Source organism: Actinia tenebrosa, unplaced genomic scaffold, assembly GCF_029948245.1.
Source record: "Actinia tenebrosa isolate PJP-AT-01 unplaced genomic scaffold, QUT_ActTen_1.0 PGA_scaffold7__59_contigs__length_16204524, whole genome shotgun sequence".
Taxonomy (NCBI): Eukaryota; Metazoa; Cnidaria; class Anthozoa; order Actiniaria; family Actiniidae; genus Actinia; species Actinia tenebrosa.
In genome coordinates, this window is record NW_028292584.1 from 10610992 (window position 1) to 10631925 (window position 20934).

Here is a 20934-nt window from a genome sequence, read left to right on the forward strand (position 1 = left end):
GTTTCTGCTAACTATCGGCGAGGCACGGCACAGGAAGCCCATGACAGAGCGGTAATTCTAGATATTATTTTCGAGAATTAGACAATAATCCGAATATTTATCAATAATTTTATTAGCATCTAATAATACACACTAGTATATGAAAACTTTATAATCGGATATAATATTTTTTAAAAGAAATATAGGTATTTTAAGTTGACCTTAGAATTATGATTGGGATACCTGTGGTACGTTCAAGGTGCTCACACAAGAAGGGACAATTTTCGAATTCAATACAACATACCGCTGTGTTCCTTATTTCAGACTCATTTACACAGGGTTAACCTCCGTCATTTCAGTGTCATAACTGTATGTTAATCTTATGAGCATCATCAGACAACAAGTCAAATGTCAAGAACACGAACCTGTTATTATCATATGACCCGTACGGCCCTGCTTGCGCGCTCTAATAAAACCATTGGAAAAAGTCACGTGATGGGGGCCGAACAGGTTGACGTAAGCGGGCCGGAAAATCCCGTCCGGCCCTGCTCGAATCCGCACGCTTTCTTTTTTTATTATTTTCATTTTCGTGAGGGTCATATGATAAAATGCTTATTGACTGAGTTAGGTCGGGCCGTACGGGAAAATACTTGGCTCTCGGTCATTTGTACGGACCTCGCTGCGCTCGGTCCGTACGGCATCACCTCGAGCCAAATATTTTCCCGTACGGCCCTCCCACTCAGTCAATAAGTACATATTTTTGTATCCAATAAAGTCAACAAGCAAGGTCTAGTCTCTAGTCTCTCCAACTCCAGTACACTGATACCATATAAGGTATGATAAAGAAGAGATGTTTTGTACCCAAGCTAGACCACAATGCACTATGTTCGCAATCTGATAAAAAGGCATGAAGAAAAAACAGGAATCTTAAGCTGTCTATTGTTTATATCCCATACTTCGGTTTCTTTGTTACTCAGGAATAGACTCGATTTTGTGCAGAATAATCATGTGTTCCAGTTTAGGCTCGTGGAGTATCAAAGTGTTTGTATTGTTGAAGTTGTACATTCTTTACTTCACTGTTGGTCTCACTATTTGTGTATATTGAATTACCTGAGTAATTGAGTCAATGAACGCAGCGGTTTAAAACTCGAAGAAGGTCTAACACGGGAGACCGAGATAGCGAGAAAGGAATTAAAGGGAGAGAAAGTAAGAGAGAAACGTTTTCCCAGAAAACTTACACCGTAATAATGGAGTTTATATATCCATCAGTGCACCTTTGTCTTCTAGCTTCTCTTTAGTCTCGTGCTGAGATCTCAACAAGCCCTGCTATGTTCTGTTCGTTGCTATAGTTACCTGCATATTCACGCAGGTTATCATTGTTTTCATGTGGCAAACCAAGATGTTGCTTTCTGAGGGCTTTGAAACCACAGTACATGTTCCTCATTGGTTCAAGTCTTTGCCTTTTAACCTTGTTTCCTTGCGAGTACATCTTTCATGTTTCGTAAGCAACGCTTTCAAAGTCTTTATCTTCTCTTGGCGACTCAGTAGTGCTTCTTTCTGTTCCTTTATTGGAGATTTAGCTTTTGCGCATGCCACATGAAGCGGATACCGCTGGTCAAGGTGAGCCGAGGACGTGTAATCATCGCCAACGTGAAGCGAGTCAGCTTCCTCTTCAATAACACAGTCAGTTTCAAAGTCTGCCACAGCAGGTTCGCTTTTATTGTTTTTTACTACATTATCGAGCCAAGAGTGAATATTGTAATAGTTTTGGATATCGGTAGAGCTTAGCTGCGTCCTTACATGGTGTGTCAGATAGTAGTGGTATGAAGGCCAATTGACTTGAGGTGAACGACATATCCGGCTGAAAAACACAAATAATATAAATTGTAAACAAGAATTGTTGTATTCTGAAGAATAAAACGGCGAAGGAATTTTACTTATTCCGCAAAAATGATGTGAATTCGTGTGAACTGAAAACGAAGTTTGTCTAACTCTTTATTTAAGGTTTTCCTTTTTAAGGCTATTTTTCTTTTCTTTTCTTTTCTCTGTGAGTTCTTTTTCGTGTTAGCCCATAAGTCAACCCGTCCTATCAATCTCTTCCTTCCTTCCTTCCTTCCTTCCTTCCTTCCTTCCTTCCTTCCTTCCTTCCTTCCTTCCTTCCCTCCTTCCCTCCTTCCTTCCTTCCTTCCTTCCTTCCTTCTTTCTTTCCTTCCTTCTTTCCTTCCTTCCCTCCTTCCCTCCTTCCTTCCTTCCTTCCTTCCTTCCTTCTTTCCTTACTTCCTTCCTTCTCCTTCCTTCCTTCTTCCCTTCCTTCCTCCCTTCCTTCCACCCTTCTTTCTTTCTATTCGTATACGTGAAGGAACTGAGCCAGTGATCAAAAAAATCATCGATCATTCCATCGTCTCATCTTATCACCAACTACTTCTTTATTCAACAAGCAGACTAAGATGAGACAAATTCAAGTCTTTAACCGCTGTGAAAAACCATATATTCTTATGTGACAACTAATGATTACTTCTTCCTAATTGTTTTTTAATTGCTTTCTCATCTACGCAAATGGAATATCCAAACTAGAGTATTTTACATATAGTCATTGGTTTGGTTAATATAAGCTGGATTTCTTGTCAAAATTTTGATAAATTTGAAGCCAACTCCTTGCCAATCAATCAAGCTTTCCCTGAGTACACGAGAAAGATAATCAACAATATCATTCATAATAATGGATATTTATAGCCGTTTTTCATTTCGAAAGTCCTTTACCTTTCGTCAGGTTCTTTTCCTTGTTTTTCACTTCCAGACCGACAACAAAGCGAATGCTGATGAACATCTCTTGTTGATGTACGTACTTTCCCTCTGAACATTATCTAGTCCTCCAAAAGGTTTTGAAAACAGAAAAGTATTTTAACATGAAGCTACAGACTCTTGTCAGCTCAAGACCGCGAGATAGAATGAGTTTTAATCCATCAACAATCTACTTGGGGTTTTTGACTGAAACAAGCTCTATGACACTGTTATATCCGTATCATCCCGTACAATAAAATGCAAAGCCGTACTAGAACTATTACGTACATTCGTCACTTTATAAAACAAAACTCAGTGAGCGAATTGAAGAGAAAACTAAGCTGAAAACGTAAAGCGCTTGACAGTTACTCTCGACTTTACTTACACTAAACAAAAACTTGGCTCCGCCGTCAAAATAGGATTTGGTTGCTACTGAAATATTCATTGACTAAATCTCCAATGAGGGATTTCTAATGTTTGCAGTACGATGGGGAAGCCAATGACATGCACACATCGAAATTATTCATATTGGTCAATACTAATGGCACCTGCAGGGGATTACTAAATAAAAGATGGCATAAGCCACATTCTGTACGACTCCCTGCTATTGGATTATAATGACCTCATCAAAAACTTAAGAATAATTTTTAATGCCTTGTTTTGTTCGTTCGTTTTGTGTTTTGTTAGATGTAGCTTTTAAAGTCTTCGTTATTCAATGTGGCTATCTCATACTTACGCCATCTTGTCAAATATTAATTCCACAGCATTTACTTGTATTGACAAAATGAAGTAAACATATTTGGGTTCTAGGAACGTTATTTATCAATTAAACTACGACTGACACGCAGTTGGTGGTAGTCATTCTTATTTTTTAGAGCCTTCGTTATCTACTGGTCAGCAACAATAAACGAGAAAGCAAAGACAACAAACTTTCATATCCCATGACTCACTTCTGGTTAGTTCTTGTTATAAAACCAATCAAAAAGAAGAAAACAGATAAGCTTCCATTTAGTTGGTCGACGCTTTGTTGCATTGGTAACGTGCTAAAACTGAGGTACGCTGGCTTCTAAAACTACCGCTGGTCATAAGGAACACAGGTTCTAAACCATATTAGATTCTGCTGATCAAGAGGAACGTAGGCTTCGTCTTATATTAGATTGGCCATAGAGTTTTCTGTTTTTTCCTATAGCCTGCTTTCAGCCCGTATAATTTCTCTCGAAATAATAACCGTATTTCGAGAAAAATTATGTCGGCCGAACGCAGGCTAACAGTCAGTACTGAGAGACACTGGCCATAGAGTCATATTCAGCCATTTGTGATTTTTTAGTCGAAAGATAGCGTTTTACGTAGAGTGTATAAACTATGATGTAGTCAAGAGAATAAATATCATCGTACCGTTTATTCGTGTGTTGGTTTGTTTGCGGGATTGGTTCCTGCTTTTTCTAAGTTCAAGTCAAATTCTGTTTGGGTATAGGATCCCTGTTGCCCAGAGAACAAAGATAGTACTTAGTCGTTACTCGATATAGTTTGACTACTGGCTCTCAACTCAGTACAACTAAATCAGCAAGAGGTAACCAAGCCCTGTGGTTGTCTAAAAACGGATGCGAGGGAGACTACTGGAATGGCAGTTATAAAAAAAATCGTATTCATGGAAGACAACCTTGAGGGGACAAGACGGCGGGGTTTTAATCAGCTCATAATTATGCCAAACTGAATACCATGCCAAATCGGCCGTCAATGTATAATATGAGTCCGTCGTTCACAAAATTTCCAACTCCGAAAGCTTTTGATACTTGGGAGTCGTCCATAATTATATATTCAATCAGTGGGGAAAAATAAATTGAGCCTTGAGACTTGTTCCAACTCTGAAATTCAAGTCGTGCACTCATGTACATGTTTTCAGAGACTTGATTACGTTGGTTTAACACTCACTCAGGAGAAAATTGGTTGTACGACCGTTGGTACGTGTTCGGACGCATCGACGATTACAAAATTAATTCATGATTACTACCATTATCGTTGAAGTGCGACCCGCGAGTTCAATTTCTCTTTCACCGACTAGCATTCAACAGCCGTCAATCAAAGAACTGAAATAAAAAAACAATATATATTTTGAGGATGATTTCGGATGATTTTGGCCAACTGAATCAAAAAAATTAGAGGATTAAAAACTTTCCTCAAGATATTGTTTTCTTTATTGTAGTTCTTTTAGTGATTGACGGTCGTTGAAATCCTAGTCGGTGAAATGTCGCGGATCCACTTCAACGACTGATATAAATGGTCGTAGAGAGGGAGTTTGAATGCATGGCGTGTAGGGTTCAAAGTCCAAAAACGATCTTAAATCTAGGTAATATATAAATTACCGATTTACAAACGCTAACAACACAAGTAGTTATTGCCAACAAACTACTATGGTATTGATTTTTACAAATAATCGAGAAATCGTGGTTAATTTAAATCTTGAAACCCGGTAGTCGATGGGAAATAACTAGTCATGTGATGTAAACGTGATAGATCATTGGCAACACGTGCTCTTGTCCTTATTTCGAAATCTAAAGTCTAACTTGATATTGAAGAATACAATGAGATTCATCATCTAGCCTAGCAAAGAAATGGGTATGTTTTAGGCGGTAAAATTTCAAAGATGATGAATTTTTCCGTTACAGAAATTCCTTGCGGGTTAGAAAAAACCGGTATGACAGGTTTTCTAATATGACGTCACGCGCATAATTAGCATGCTCACACGAGGTCATACAGTATCTTTAGTTTACAGACTGTAAGCGGTCGTCGCGTTCTAAAGCGTAGAGTGTATTCAGAGTGTATTCATATTCAGGGGGGAAAAATTACCATTCTTACTGGATAATTTGTTATTCGATTTTCTGAATACATTTAGGATTCGTAATTCTTGGTTGGATGAATTCGGGCGGCCGTTTGAGTTTTTGACATTAAGTTAGTCATCCGTGACTGTAACCCGCTCGACTGACCGATCGTAGTTCCATCGTTCGGTCTGTCATGCTTCTTGTATACGGATAATGGGGAATATACAGGCTTTGAACACTGCTAGATCCATATCGAAGCAACTGGCAACCAATAGTCAGGATCTCTTGAAGACAAGCGACAGACAAAATGAAGTAAATTTACAAAAGAAGAGTGAATCAACGGGGTCAGTCGACTATGGCGTTACCAAATACACACAGTTGTCTTCGGCGGCGCATGGAAGGTAGAGATTCAATTCTTTGTTTGTGGTAATTATCTTAGAACCAAATTAACTCTGAGATTTCTATGAGGTATAATCTTTCGTTAAAGGGGGACTAGTACGAAAATTGGTCAATTTTAAAAGCCAATTTCTTCAACCCAGGTGGTGATATATAACCTGATTTTTCTTATTTCACGGAAATTTCGTCGATTTAGAAAGAAAACGGTTAAATTTTCGACTTAAAACTCATGAAAAATCGCTGGTCGCCATTGCTTCGTTGTCGCCTGCCGAGCCCGCAAGTTTGCGTCAGCGGTTTCTTCTTGTGACGTCACTTACTCAACAAGCGTCTCGTAAACTAGTAAAATTTAGTAGATAACATGGCGGATGAGACCTATTCTTCGAGTTCTTCCAACGTTTCTGAGAGTTCTGGCTCAGACCTAGAAGAATTATTTACTTCCACTGGTGCTGAAGACTTTGAGCCGGTGGCTACTCAAGAAGAAAGCCTGCAATATCAACGTGAAGTAGCCGAAGAAGAAGAGCAACTTACTATGTTGAACAAACGCTTTGAAGAAGAGGTGGAAGTTCGCTCATGGTATGTCAGAAAGTTTCCATATTGTAGATAGCAATTTATAGTATTCTACATTCTCAAAACTTACTAACTTAGTTTCTATTGCCATTGTAGGTGCAAGTGTACTCGTTGTTCCTTGGACCTCGTCACAAAGCCAGAGGAGTGTTTTTGCTGCGCCGATATTGACCAATGCCAGGAAAAACTGAATCAGTTGGTCGAAGAAGGTCCTGGAGAGCCTCCTTCGTGTATCACCGCTCACCCTGGTTTTAGTCCTGGCTGCCTCGATGAGTGGGTACTGGAAATCGCTGCTGTAGGGTTGAGAACGCGCAAGAATCAGCGTTATACTTCCTTTTATGAACAAGGACGTGCTACTAAGTCTCAGTAAGTGCTAATCAAGTCAATTTTGTGTTTATTTATTTATGATTTCGTACACGTCTCCGGTAATCGATTGATTTACTCTTTAATGCTTAAAAAAATATAATATTCACATAGGTTTCTGAGATCCGTATCATATCGGCAGTTCACCCGACTGGTTTGGGAATATCTTGGAAATTCAAAGCGGCTTCCCCTACCATGCTGTGCGTACAGCACTATTAGAGCTCGATTTCCCTCTGAAGATGGAGAATATAAAGGCTTCCAAGAAGAAGATGAAGAGGAACAGAACGATTCAGAGGTATAGTATGATAACTATTGCTTACAACATAGTAAAAACTAAGAATAAACTTCAGAGAGTAAACTACTAGTCAGTTTGGCACTGTCCTCTCTTATGTCCCTTTCTGGGGGCTCCACATGTTCGGCACGTAGGCGCTTTTCTTTTATTTGATCCCCTGGCTGATCCTTGCTGTAATTCTTGTTCTAAAGAAAAACAAAATTGTTGTGATTCTATCAATTTTGTTCCCTCAATAAGAAACTAGTGCCTAGAGTAGCTATAAATACCTGTACATGTAGGTGGTACTATTGTAATTTCCATTGACTTTCTCTTCTTATGCTTGGTGATAGCATCCGAATGTGACTCTTTATCCAAGGCAGAGCACACTGGTTCAGGTATACTTTCTTTAAGCTCTATGTCAACCTGCTTCAGGTCATTTCGTGGTGTTTCCACTAGCATTTTATAAATGTCACAGACATAATCTGTAAAATCAAGTGATATTTGCTTTATTTGGCTGAATATCAATTATGTATGGGGGATCTGAATTATGTTTTGTTTGTACACTGGATAGACTTCACATTCTTCTCTGTCTGATAGTGATATAGTGAAGCATGAGATTTTACACTATATTGGGAAACAATTCACCTCCCACCGCTGGCATACATAATGAATACAGCCTTAGCAGTGAAAAAGGTGCAGCATATATAGGCAATTATTTCCATAAGAAATAGTTCAAATATGTCTGAGTGAATTGAACATACCATAATTCTGTGGTGTTTTCGCTTCCTTTACTGTGGCTTCCCCATACTTATGCTTTGCATAATGCACTCGTAGGCGAGGTTCCCCATGGTCATCAATTTTTGACTCTCGATTCAAATTATAATTGAAATGAAGTGCTGCTAAAATGGTTCTGTTATGCAAACAGAGCTTGAGTTAGTACAATAATGATGGTATGATAATGATATGAGTTATTACTTTCTTATTATTGTCACTAACTAAATTAATGTTTTCTTTTCTTTTTCTAAGGACATGACAGATGAAGACTAGGATGAGCTCTACTTGTTAATTAAAGTATTTACTATGTGATGTTTTATAGCTTGTGTATCATTTCTCAGTATGTTTCATGTATGTACTATATTATTTTACTTGTTGGATGTTTTTTTGTTAAAACACCATTACAAGCTAACTATTGTGTATTACACATATTTGTTGTTCCTACCTGCTAAGCATTCCAAGATAAGAGAAGGCTAGCATTTTTGGTGCAAAATGGTTTATTACAGAATGATAGCCTTCTAGGCAACTTGTCTGTCCATTTGATGACGTTTTCTTGATCGCTTTAATTAGAGCAGTCTTACTTAATGCCTCTACTAGTTTTTCATATGCCTCTGAACCTGAAATAGGTATAAACTTAAAATTATTTCTTGAAATAACTTTTAAAGAATAACAATGAATAGCAATATTTTCATTACCTCTGGTCATCCAAACTTTTTCTTGAATGACTGGACCATGATGGCAGGCATTAAATAATTTATTTGGAAGTTCCTTGTGTTTATTAACCACATGGCAGAAAAAAGCTTGAAACTTTGCAAGTTTCACTTCACCTAGTAGTTCCTTCGTAGAAATAACTGACCAGTAGAAATGCCTTACGCATGCTTTTGACCATCGTCCAATTATCTCACATGTTTTTTCCTTGCTTAACTTGTTGAGTATCTTCTGAATTTCTATAAAATAAAGAAAATATTAACTGAAAACATGGCATTGCATGTGGATAACTTTTAACATTCCAGTTTATATTTATTTTGGCTTTCCCAGATTACAGTGCCTTAATATGGGCTTATCCAACCATTCTGTGTGTGAAAAAACCTACTTAATAAATTTATTTACTTACTTTTTGCTACATGCCATAAATCAAAGAAATGGTTTATCACAGGTTTCCCAACCTCTCTACACTTTTTTGGGCATTCCTCTCTCATCCACTTTGCAATCGATTTATGGCGATCAGAAATGAATGACTTGATTATCAAACCAGTTGTTAACAAGTAAGCAAAGGCTCTTTGGTGACCAAGAAATTCCATTGCAGTACTGCTACCGGCTTCATTGGACTGAAAATATATAATTAATTTAAAAACAAATTAATTTAAGAGAAAACTTTAATGTGCATTTAAAATTCTAAATAGTACCTGGACAAGGATTACATCAATAATAAGACCAATAGTACAGCAGAAGATTGAATAAGTACAGAACTTGGCAGAGTGACCCATGCTGTCATGTCTTCCATCCCCAGCCAATTCAACTTCTTTTCCTGCAAGCTTATCTATAATGTTTTGTTTGTAAGACCGCCAGAATGTAACAATCGTAGGTATTAGTAAACGACGCTGATGGTAGTAGTAAGTGGCCTCATGGAATGCCAACACATTCATATGTTTAAACACCAGAAGTATTTTCCTTATAGAGGCACCAGCACACAATACTGCAAGGCTGAGTAATAGGTTGCCAGCTGGAAACTTCCCAAGTAGTTTTGGTTGGCTTCCCCATGAAAATACTTGGTTGCAATTTTCACATTTGGCTGTCACAGCAATATATGTCCCAGACTGGTTGATCTCAACCTTTTGCTTGGAGCTTAAGCAAGACCGACAAACCTGGAACAGGATTAGAAGTCTTGACAAGAACACTATTGCTTTTGGCTCTTCACGGGGATTCTTGCCATCAATATCCAACCTGGTTAAAATAAGTATTTTCAGATGTCAATGGTACAATGTACTATAATATTTTGTTAGCTCATTTGACATTGTGAATAAAAACAAGCATATGTGAGACACAAAACTAGTACGGCATTTCGTGACTAAGTCTTTATGTAAATATTAGAGTGTGTGACGAAATGTTCATGTAACCAGATAGTAGTTTTGTAACCAGAGATAGAGAGGGATATATTCTTACACACATGTACTGAGCATAGATCTCAAAGAAAGAAGCAGTAAATATAAGTTCCAGCAAAAACGTGTCAACTATTGGTTCGAACGGGATCAAAAGTACCGTGTGTAACATTTTGGCGACCCTGCCAGGACCGCTAATCGAGGAATTTCTCGTAAAAAGGCGGTTCTCTAGACCTGGAAGACGATTGACCTCGTGGTCAAAGAAGTTGATGTTGTGTTGGACGCACATGGATACGAAATTAGCGTTCCTTTGAATGCTTTCATCGCAAATAAGTCAAGCATTCCCTTCGTATGGTACTGAAGACTTGATGTACGTGGCCTAAGAGGAATGAATGTCCGTTTGAACGCCAGAAAACTTTAGAGAACGTGGTTTTGCAAGATTTGGGGGTGTGGTGTAATAACAGACCAAGCCGGCTACGATGGATTTTGATTTAGAGGCTCAGCAGTTGAGATTGGAGCAAGAAATTTTGAATTTGTCGCTAGAACGCTTGCAGGAGTTAGCAGAACACCTCAAGGTGCCTTGTGAAGATGAAGGAAAACTAAAGTTATCGAGGAAAATACGGAGGACAGTCGAAGAAGTAATAGAGAGCTCAGAGGACAAACAGTTAGTCATTGAAGACATCGGCAAATTCACCAAGGAGAGCAACACAGCGCAGAAGGATGCTGAATACGACAAAGCGAAGAAAGAACTAGAGAAGATGCAAGAGAACTTCAAGAAGATGATGGAGGATTACCAGAAGCAAATCAACGAAGCAAACGAAAAGTTGGTATCTCTACAACCAGGTAACAAATCATCAAAACAGGAAGCAATCGAACCGGTATGTACTCTTAGTGACGTAGGCGTCGTAGATGTACGAAATGCACTCAGGCGCGATTTTCGTATCATTGGTATGATTGGAGGAGATACGCACAAAGACCGCTTGTCTCTCGTAAGTCTCTTGAGGCAAATCGAGGTTGGTCTTAAGAACAAATACAGCGAGACAGAAGTAATCGAAGGCGTGATCAGAGCGATTAGTCCATCACTTAAATTAAGATCTTATTTAGAAATGATGCCAGCGCTAACGATAGGAAAACTTGAGCAGATTCTAAAAGCACATTATAAACAGAAATCTAGTACAGAGCTTTACCAAGAATTGACAACGGCATGTCAGGCTGCGAAGGAGTCTCCGCAAGATTTTCTAATTAGAGTCATGGATTTGCGCCAACAAGTTCTCTTTGCATCGCAAACGAACGAAGGAACTGTTAAGTATGACTCTGCGTTAGTAAATGGTTTATTTCGCCACGTGATCGAGACCGGCCTGCAGTCGGAATCCATACGCACAAAGCTTCGGCCACATCTGTTAAACGCTGACGCTAGTGACGAAGAGCTAATGGAGAAATTAAATGCTGCGGCGTCGGAAGAGTCTGAGCGCATGAGTAAGCTGAGTCCTGGGTCACGCAAAGCGCTCGTTAATCAAATTCACGCTCCTGTCGAACAAAACGATAGAAAAATACCAGCGCCAAAGAACCATGGCAGTGGGAAAGCACAGAGTGAAGATAGCTACATGGCAACGCTCAAGGCTCTTCAGGCTGAAGTGGCTGCAATTCGATCGGATTTAAATAAACCGCGCGAAAGAAGGAAGGAAGAGAGGAATGTTCGCCGTTGCACTAAATGTGAAGAAAACAACGCTGAAAGTTGTAGTCATTGTTTTAAATGTGGATCGGGTGAACACTTCGCGCGGGGTTGCAAAACAAAGTCGGGAAACTCCCGACGGCTACGCCCGGGGGACAGGGAGTAGTCCGGGAAAACAAAGAGTCCCATGTGTGCGTGTCGTGCGGAGTACAAGGGAAACAAGAAACAGTCATACTTTGTTCGGGATGCGAAAGTGTTAATTACTGTTCAAGTGCGTGTAAGTTTGCACATTGGAATGAGCACAAAACACTTTGCAATGCAATAGGCTATCTCACCCAGCAAGAGAATGAAGAGATGAGAGAACAAGGATTTTACCGCACACACCTCACGCCAGGACAACTCACCAAAGTTGTTAATTTGGTGGGGAAGAAATGCATGATAACTTGTTTGTTAAATGGTCGCAAAACTGATGCATTATGGGATACTGGGGCTCAGGTTTCTATCCTCCCCAAAGACTGGATTGACAAACAAATGGATGGGACTACCGTGCGTAAAATAGGGGAACTTTTAGATGGGCAAAATCTAAACCTGACAGCGGCCAACGGTACCCCTTTCCCATTTGAGGGTTGGGTCGAAATAGACTTTGAGCTTTTGTCAGGAGGAGAGGGAGCTAAAGTCAAAGTTCCTTTCTTGGTTTCACGAGACCAATTAGACACACCTATTATTGGGTACAATGTTATCGCAGAACTTGTTAAACGTGAAGGGGAAACAAAGGACGAAATAGTAGACAGTATGGCGGCGACAATGACTCATCTGAAAAGAAGCGACGTAGAAGGGCTAGTGAGTACGCTGCGCGCGGTTGATCCATACTGCGAACTTGCCGAAATTAAAACTTGCAAGCGAGACATTGTAATACCCAAAAAGCAAGCAACAATTATAAAGTGCTCAGCAAAGGTTGGTCCGACTGAGGGTAAGATTCCAGTTTTGTTTGAACCAGACCCCCAAGCCTCGTGGCCGAGTGAAATAAATGTACCAGAATTAGAAGCAGTTCCTCCTACAGAACCGGAAGGCAGACCAGTCCGCGAGAGACGCCCTCCACAGACGCTAACCTACAACACTCTTGGGACACCAATGACTAACTGGTACCATGCAAATGGTATCGCAGCTTACCCTTATTACGGAGGGACGTATCACTACCCCGCTCCTGCACACGGAGGGACCTTCATCAACCCACCAGTCTTGTCTAGACAAGGACAAGTTCAACAACCTTACAACCAACCTGTATACCCATGGACAGTGTATCGCCAACAGTTTAATGGCTACAACACTTACAACCCGCAGTACTAACAGATATATTTTTAGCATATTATTCTTATAGTTTATCAAAAAAAAAAAAAAAAAAACTGGAACGGGACTGTGTCAAATACACAATGATTAGTCAGGGACTACACACGTCCTACTACACGAAACATTAGAGAGACGACGTGCCCAGCGCCGGCGGACAAGAGAAGTCATATGGACTATAGAAAACGAGACAGCAATGAACTGATTGGGCCTGATCAACCCAATTCACTTGAACTCTATAATCTGTAGATAGTCTTTGAATAGTGTACACGTCTGATTTATGTTTAGTGTTTTGTCATGTCCAGGAGGACATCATTTTAAGTGGGGGAGTATGTGAGACACAAAACTAGTACGGCATTTCGTGACTAAGTCTTTATGTAAATATTAGAGTGTGTGACGAAATGTTCATGTAACCAGATAGTAGTTTTGTAACCAGAGATAGAGAGGGATATATTCTTACACACATGTACTGAGCATAGATCTCAAAGAAAGAAGCAGTAAATATAAGTTCCAGCAAAAACGTGTCAACTATTGGTTCGAACGGGATCAAAAGTACCGTGTGTAACACATACCTAAAGTTAACATTTTGTTCTTTAGTTTCATCATCATCTGCCAATTCTAAATACTTTTTTTCATTTTCTTCGGGATTGACCATTTCCTCATCTTCCAATTGGGGCTGCTCTTCTCCCTCGACTCCCATGCCATTTATTTGGTCTTCATGCTCTGGATCGAGTTCCCAGTCTACATCGGCCCTTTCTTCATTGTCGTTGGCAGTATTATCGAAGTCATAGTAATATGTCTGAGTACCTAGAATCAATATACTTTTATTACTGAAACAGTGAATGATATTATTTAATTTTTAATTTGATAACAGCATCCTTACTTGTAGTGATCATTTGCCCTTTTTTTACTTTCTCTCCTAAAGCACCAAGTAGCTCTTCTTCTTTTTTTTCCATCCTGCGGATTTTTGTTTGCAAGCTTTTCACCTTTCTCTTGGAGAGTTTTAGCTTTTCTTCGATTTCTCCATACTTTGCAGCTTGATCCTGATAAATTTACAATTTGAAAATTTTGAATAAAAAACTGTGACTTGCTTGAATGCAAATGAAAAAAGTGTTTCTTTGAACTAAATGTTTGTTGTATAAGGTTACACTGTCACTAGTTCTGCAGGCCCCTGACTAATAATTGGCCCTAGAATACCCTTTGAAAAACACATTAACGCCAATTATACTTACTTTTTCCAGGGTTTGTTCTTGGAAATCTTCGTTGCAGGTGGAAGTACCTGGGATTTCCACTTTCACAGATGATTCCACAGTATCCATTACTAAGATATTAACACTGTCACCAGACTCGTCGATAACCTCGTCATTTTCCGAAACATTTATCTGAATCATCGTATTTTCAGTCGTATCTCCAGTCGCATTATCGATCGTATTTGAATCATCGTTCGTCGACTTGTTGATTGCCATGTCTCGTATTATCTGTGGAAAAGATACATGGCCTTTTTAGATGATGATTATTCGACATCGGCCGGCTATATATTTTACGGTAGTAGGATGGGTTTTTTCGCTTTACATAATTGTTTATCCATATCCGTTCATATAGTGTTTTTGAGATGACTTACTATTTCAATGTAATTCAAGCAAATCAGAACATATCTTATTTGATAGATTTTCGCACATTACTGTCAGCTGATATTCATAACAGAGTTGAAATAAATGACTTTTGTTGCGGTAAACACAACATAAACGCCAAATTGTTCTAAAGCATTTTTTCTAATTTACGGATTTCAGGAAATTAAAGTTAAAGAGCGCAAATCTTGGTTTGTAATCTATTGATTGAAATATTACGACTCATTGATCAATAAACAATGCATGATGTTGGCGCAATCTGGTCGCTTTAATATGTCGGCGCGCCGCGAAATTTTCACGCAGATGAATATAAAGGTTATTAAAAAGCAAGCAAGAGTACTGCTGATCCTAGAAAGTTATGATAGTAATTGCAATTTTGAATTCTCACCACTACCTACCTAAAATCTTAAGAGTATTATAATTTTTTTGGCTAAAGCGTAGAGAAGTTTGTGCTACTCACCTGTCGGCGGCTTCTGTCACTGATAAGTTCGTCCTGACTGTTGATTTCGGGCTTCCAAAGAGTTGGTACAGATCCCGGCTTTAGTATTCTCTTTGAGTCTTCAACATGCACTGCTCTTTCAAAGCAGCTATCCTCAAAATGCTCAGAGCACACAGTGAAACGATTTTCAGGCTCGAAGTTAATGCGGTGCGTCGTGACAAAACGCTTCCACTTCGCGCGTTCCAGCTTGTTAATCGGCGAAGAATGCACTGAAATGCCATTTTTTGGATCAGATTTATTACTGCATCCCTGAACCACACAACGATTAGATGGCATTCTTAATAGTTTTTAATTTTTGAGGAAATAATTACAGATAAAGCTCCGAATTACCGGCGCGCTACCCGTACTTCACATGTATTTCCTTAGCAAATTTCTCACGTTGGTTTGTTTGGGTTGAGTAAGTGACGTCATATCCGCTCGACCCAGACTCCCCCGAGAGAACAGAGAAGCGACAACTGATTAATGGCGGCCACGAAGAAAAACGAAAATTTAACGGACTTCTTGCGGGAATATGTAAAAAAAATGCTCAGGAAATATTTATGTAAGTAATATTAATCATAAGAGCGACTTTTTGAAGAGTTTTGAAAATTTGACCAATTTTCGTGCTAGTCCCCCTTTAAATAACAATACAAGCACACGAATAACGACAGTAACAAAGATCCCGCGCCTCATTTGAATCCTCCATTATTCGGTTCGTTCGCGGTCATGCTACGGACACGAAGCCCGAAGTACTTCAATCAAATTAACAATCCTTAGGATCTTAGGAAATAAAATTTGTTCCACTAAGCTTTGAATTTTTTTATTTTATTATTATTTTTCTTCATACTCGTGAAGTTGTATTCAAGACTGATTTTAATATTTACAAGATGCTGATTCGTGTATGGTATTTTAGTTTCATCTTTCTTTCGATATATACGAATTATTGAGTCCCATTATATCTTCTAGACGTGATTGTTTCGAAAGAAACCATTCATATTAAACAAGAGAGAAATAATAATATCTAAATACTTATTCTTCTGAATACTAGATGATCACATCTTTTTTCCAGAAAAACATTTAAATTTAAATATACAAGTCAAAAATCAAATCGGCATGAAATACAGCATAGCGTTTTTTGAGTGAATTTGAAGTATTTATATTTACTCCTACCATTGTTTGCAATAAAGAAGATTTGGAAGGGTGCCAAGATTTCAATGGCGTCAAAACAGTGCAGTGACGGAACGGGAGCGAGTATTGCGTGACCTACTCATTTGCATAATAAAACAGATATTCGGTTTTTCTTCAAGTGGTTTTTCTTCCTTTGTATAAAACTTTTGACCTTTTTTTTTCAAAAAAATCCTTCTAATATAAATTTTAAAACCCAGTTTTTGATATGTTGGTAAATAAGATAATTAACTTTTTGTCTATTTTCTTTCTTAGTGGATATTTAAAAGTGACCAGTAATGGGTTGTCTGCGATGAACGACAGCAGGAAACATCTGGGTTTAGCTAAAGGTGTGGACAACACAAGCAGTGACTGGAATGATAATTCCTTTGTTTATTATGGCTTACGGAAATCAAACACAGGGACACAAGATATGAAACTTGCTACGAGGGGAGAAAGAACAGCCATTGATGAATCTACTAAAAGTGTGGGCAACAAAAAACATCCAGTTGTGGTAGATTTGACTTTAGATGACAGTGATGATGAAGATGGTGGTGTTGGTGGTGGTAGTGCTGGACAAGATGATAGCAAGAATTGTGGGAGTATAAATGGTGCAGTTGGTAGTACTAGTGTTAGTGATAGTAATCGGGTTGGTGTTAGTAGTGGTAGTAGTAGGGTTGGTGAGAGTAGGGTTGATAGTGAGGTTGTTAGTGGTGGTGGTAGTAGGGTTGGTGTTAGTAGGGTTGGTGTTAGTAGGGTTGGTGAGAGTGGGGTTGTTGGTAGTGGTAGTAGGATTGATGGTAATGCTAGTGAGGTTGTTAGTGTTGGTAGTAGTAGGGTAGGTGTTAGTAGTGGTGTTAGTAGGGTTGGTGAGAGTGGGGTTGTTGGTAGTGGTAGTAGGTGTGATGGTAGTGCTAGTGAGGTTGTTAGTGGTGGTAGTAGAAGGGCAAGTGTTAGTAGTGGTGTTAGTAGGGTTAGTGTTAGTAGGGTTGGTGAGAGTGGGGTTGTTGGTAGTGGTAGTAGGTTTGATGGTAGTGCTAGTGAGGTTGTTAGTGGTGGTAGTAGAAGGGTAAGTGTTAGTAGTGGTGTTAGTAGGGTTGGTGTTAGTAGGGTTGGTGTTAGTAGGGTTGGTGAGAGTGGGGTTGTTGGTAGTGGTAGTAGGTTTGATGGTAGTGCTAGTGAGGTTGTTAGTGGTGGTAGTAGAAGGGTAAGTGTTAGTAGTGGTGTTAGTAGGGTTGGTGTTAGTAGGGTTGGTGAGAGTGGGGTTGTTGGTAGTGGTAGTAGGTGTGATGGTAGTGCTAGTGAGGTTGTTAGTGGTGGTAGTAGAAGGGTAAGTGTTAGTAGTGGTGTTAGTAGGGTTGGTGTTAGTAGGGTTGGTGAGAGTGGGGTTGTTGGTAGTGGTAGTAGGGTTGATGGTAGTGCTAGTGAGGTTGTTAGTGGTGGTGGTAGTAGGGTTAGTGTTAGTAGTGGTGGTGGTACTAGGTTTTGTGGTAGTGATGATGATATTGAAGTTGTTAGTAGCAATGATAGTAGGATTGACCTTAGTAGTGGTGGTAGTAGAATTAATGGTAGTAGTGAGATTGTTGTTAATATTGGTGGTAGTAGGGTTGGTGTTAGTGGTGGTAGATCGGTCGTTATTAATGGTGGTGATAGTGTTGTTGGTGAAGATGGTGATGATATCATCTCACAAGGCCAACCAAACACCTTACCTAAGATCCTATCAGCGTACAGCCTTAACTCCGGACATCCCTCTTACCCTGCTACAGAACTTCGAAATTTATTGAGCCAAAAAGCTAAAGAAAATGTAGTCAAAGTGAATGGAATGGTAGTCAATGGCTCAGCAGATATCCTTACTAAAGGACCAAATCCTGGCATGTTGACAGCGTCCCCCTTGAAAAATGGAATTATAAGTCAACCAAAAAATGATGTCATTAGCAACAATAACCAATCGTCTTTCGAGCCTATCGCCTCTAATAGAAATGACGTCATGAATGACGTCACAAACTTACGTAATGAAGAGAGTAGTACTAAAAAACATGGCGACACGCAGATGTTGCTTAGTAACTGGAGTGTCAGGCATGATAGTAATTTAGATACCATACTTCGGGATCAAGATGGGGCTACCTCACCCACGGAGACTGGTGACCAGGTAATCATCACCAAGGTGGTGACGTCAGCGGACAAGAGCTACGGACGAAAGCAGCACCCGAGGAAAGCTCCTGTTCAAATCCGAAAATTATACTTTGAAGAAAATTCTGAAGAAAAGGTCATTCCCAGCCCGTCATCTGGAAGAGAGGGGCTGAAAAGGAACAGGAAAACGAACTCGCTTGGTACAAACAGCATCGAACGGCCTGAGAAACGAAATTTAGAGGAAACTATAGCTTCACTAAACGGCAATATTAATGGTACACCTTGGTCGTTTACCATGAAGTCAGATCATTCTTGTAGAGAAGAAAAAATTCGAAATTTGAAAGCGCGATTGTCCAAACAACAAGAAGCGGTTGAAAAGTTAAGGACTAAAGAAAAGACCGTTGCATCTCGGTCAAATAGTGTCGGTCGGGTGCTGGTCGTACAAATATCTGACTTGAAGGACAAACTTGAGATTCAATCAGAAAAGAAACAAAGTTTTCGCGTTTTTGACCAAAAAGATCATTTGGATAATGTTGGTTCAGGAAACAAGAGAAAAAGAAAGACACTTGATAGAAAAGGATCGTATCGCCCACAGAAAAGATCTCGTACACGCATTGAAAAGGAAATTGCCAAACAAAGACTACCCAGATGTCGTAGAGGAAGATCCAACTATCCTGTTGTCAGAAAGGTTGAACAGATAGTACCCGTCGTAAGTAAAGATCTCTGGCATAGGGAGATGGAAAAGATGGAAGAGGAGTTGGCTTCGTCAAATCGCGCACTGGATAAAAATGCGTTCTTGCTTTTCCTTGGTCTGAAAAAGGTCGAAGCTTCGTGACGAACATTTTAGGGGGTGGTCGTATATAAAATATAAAAGTGCGCAGTAAACCTGTTAAAAAGTATAAAAGCTAAAGGAGTATTAAATTGCGCAAAGCTCCTTTGTTTCCTGTTGTTGAACATTGTTGTCTAGGCTACGCACCGAGGTCTGATCGAGACAACAGTTGCGACAGGGAAATTGGGCAATACTCTGCCGCCGATCAGAGTATGTCAAAGTACCTAGCAATTTATTTCATTGAAGGTAGTCTATTGCTCGAGTTTCCTGTCACTGTTGTCTCGATCAACACGTAGCAATGAAAACAATGGTAAATCAGTGCCATTTATGACTAATTGATAAGTACTTCCACGGGTTTATTGTGTTATATAATTATATTACAATAAGACGTAGCAGTCAGGGTTGTTACTAGGGACCTTAGGCTGCAGGACGGCAACGACGACGACGACGGCAAATATACAATAGCACTAATTGCGCTATTCAATAGATACTCGTTGGAATGTACGAAATACTGTGCATCATTACCGTCTTATGCCGAAAGTAAGACGGGAAATGTCCTATTTTTGCGTACTAAAGAGAACGGCTACGCCAAAAGCTTATCTTTGCTGATTTTCGTTATAAGTAAAGCGCTCCCAAAATACGACATTTCACTCTAAAATGGGGGTGCTTATCGAGTAAAATACTAGATAAACACTAAATAATAATACAATAGAAGGTTGAAGCGCCTCAATTTCGCCGACGTCGCCCACGTTGCCGTCCTGCAGCTTAAGGTCCCTACTTTAGATAAACACGACTGCTACGTGTGAGTACAAGCCATGAAAATTATGAAAAATATATATTTGTAAACGGAAAACTAATATGGCATGCATTTCATGTAATGTATTCATAAAAATACAATGAATCACACCTAACACAATAGATAAGACGACAATAGAATACAATAGATTTCCTGAATACATTACATTAACTGAGTGCTATGTAGAGTACCCCGGTTGTTCTTTACAAGTTGGAAGTTTCGAATGACCTTTTAGCATAAATTATTCCTATTTCAGACATGTCATTCCCTTGAGTAGGATTTCTTTGTTTAAAGATAACACTTTAGGCGATTATACATACGGAGCAGTGTAAGAGTCAGGCAAGATAAGAATCTTACTTCCAGGGGCAATATGTGAAAAGGTGAAAAAAAACTATCCCCACAAGCTGAAAAAGACTCGTCGAAGGAAGACTGGTAACGAACCCGTACCCACTAAGGATTGTGGGTGTACACGGCAAAGTAAAGATCCGCCATCTTGCACAATCTCCCCACAATCCTATGCTGAGAACATCAATCTTCCTTGTGGTTTGGGAAAAGCGATCTGTCTTACCAAATCTAACACTAATAAGTACTGTTCAAAAACATTTCTAGTTTTGTCATAAGAAATAAGTGAACTGAAAAAGACCCAAACACTGATATAAGACCCATACACAGGCCGCTCATGTTGCATGGATATTTTCCTGAAGCAAAGGTATCGGTTTGATAATGCTATTAAGTCTGATTTTGGGCATTAAATATCAGGAACTGTATGCCCCTTGTTGGGGAAGAGCTATCACCCGAACAGGCGTTATTGGAGCCTTTGACCATCTTTCTCCCTACTTCTAATCTG

General features: G+C 39.4%; 5 protein-coding genes across 7 annotated transcripts; 2 read left to right on the forward strand and 3 right to left on the reverse strand.

Moving 5' to 3' along the window:
* Positions 1-92: 92 nt before the first annotated feature.
* LOC116301223 (uncharacterized) lies at positions 93-3154 on the reverse strand. Its single transcript, XM_031710245.2, has 2 exons — positions 2740-3154; positions 93-1840 (listed from the first exon to the last, which is right to left on the reverse strand). The coding sequence occupies exons 1-2, from the start codon at positions 2838-2840 to the stop codon at positions 1420-1422; spliced, it is 522 nt and encodes a 173-aa protein (XP_031566105.1). The 5' UTR covers positions 2841-3154; the 3' UTR covers positions 93-1419.
* A 2348-nt stretch (positions 3155-5502) lies between these two features.
* LOC116295737 (uncharacterized) lies at positions 5503-20854 on the forward strand. 3 transcript variants are annotated; one of them, XM_089040545.1, is made up of 2 exons: positions 5503-5980; positions 16609-20854. In XM_089040545.1, the coding sequence occupies exons 1-2, from the start codon at positions 5793-5795 to the stop codon at positions 19295-19297; spliced, it is 2877 nt and encodes a 958-aa protein (XP_088896671.1). In that variant the 5' UTR covers positions 5503-5792; the 3' UTR covers positions 19298-20854. The 3 variants fall into 3 exon arrangements, with proteins under 3 accessions (XP_088896671.1, XP_088896672.1, XP_088896673.1); XM_089040546.1 differs by having other exon boundaries at positions 5794-6005; XM_089040547.1 differs by lacking the exon at positions 5503-5980 and adding an exon at positions 15618-15730.
* Positions 6048-8924, forward strand: LOC148905579 (uncharacterized). The gene is made up of 4 exons (XM_089040548.1): positions 6048-6548; positions 6639-6905; positions 7017-7568; positions 8200-8924. Exons 1-3 carry the CDS (start codon positions 6334-6336, stop codon positions 7201-7203), a joined length of 669 nt encoding a protein of 222 aa, XP_088896674.1. The 5' UTR covers positions 6048-6333; the 3' UTR covers positions 7204-7568; positions 8200-8924.
* LOC116301221 (uncharacterized) lies at positions 6917-9908 on the reverse strand (the record flags this gene model as incomplete). Its single annotated transcript, XM_031710243.2, has 7 exons — positions 6917-7379; positions 7461-7655; positions 7935-8083; positions 8393-8564; positions 8643-8894; positions 9062-9275; positions 9354-9908. Coding segments are annotated over 7 exons (1653 nt in total), but the record flags the coding sequence as incomplete, so codon positions are not given.
* Positions 13190-15465, reverse strand: LOC116287369 (uncharacterized). The gene is made up of 5 exons (XM_089040226.1): positions 15151-15465; positions 14295-14540; positions 13946-14105; positions 13635-13869; positions 13190-13238 (listed from the first exon to the last, which is right to left on the reverse strand). Exons 1-5 carry the CDS (start codon positions 15463-15465, stop codon positions 13190-13192), a joined length of 1005 nt encoding a protein of 334 aa, XP_088896352.1.
* Positions 20855-20934: the final 80 nt, after the last annotated feature.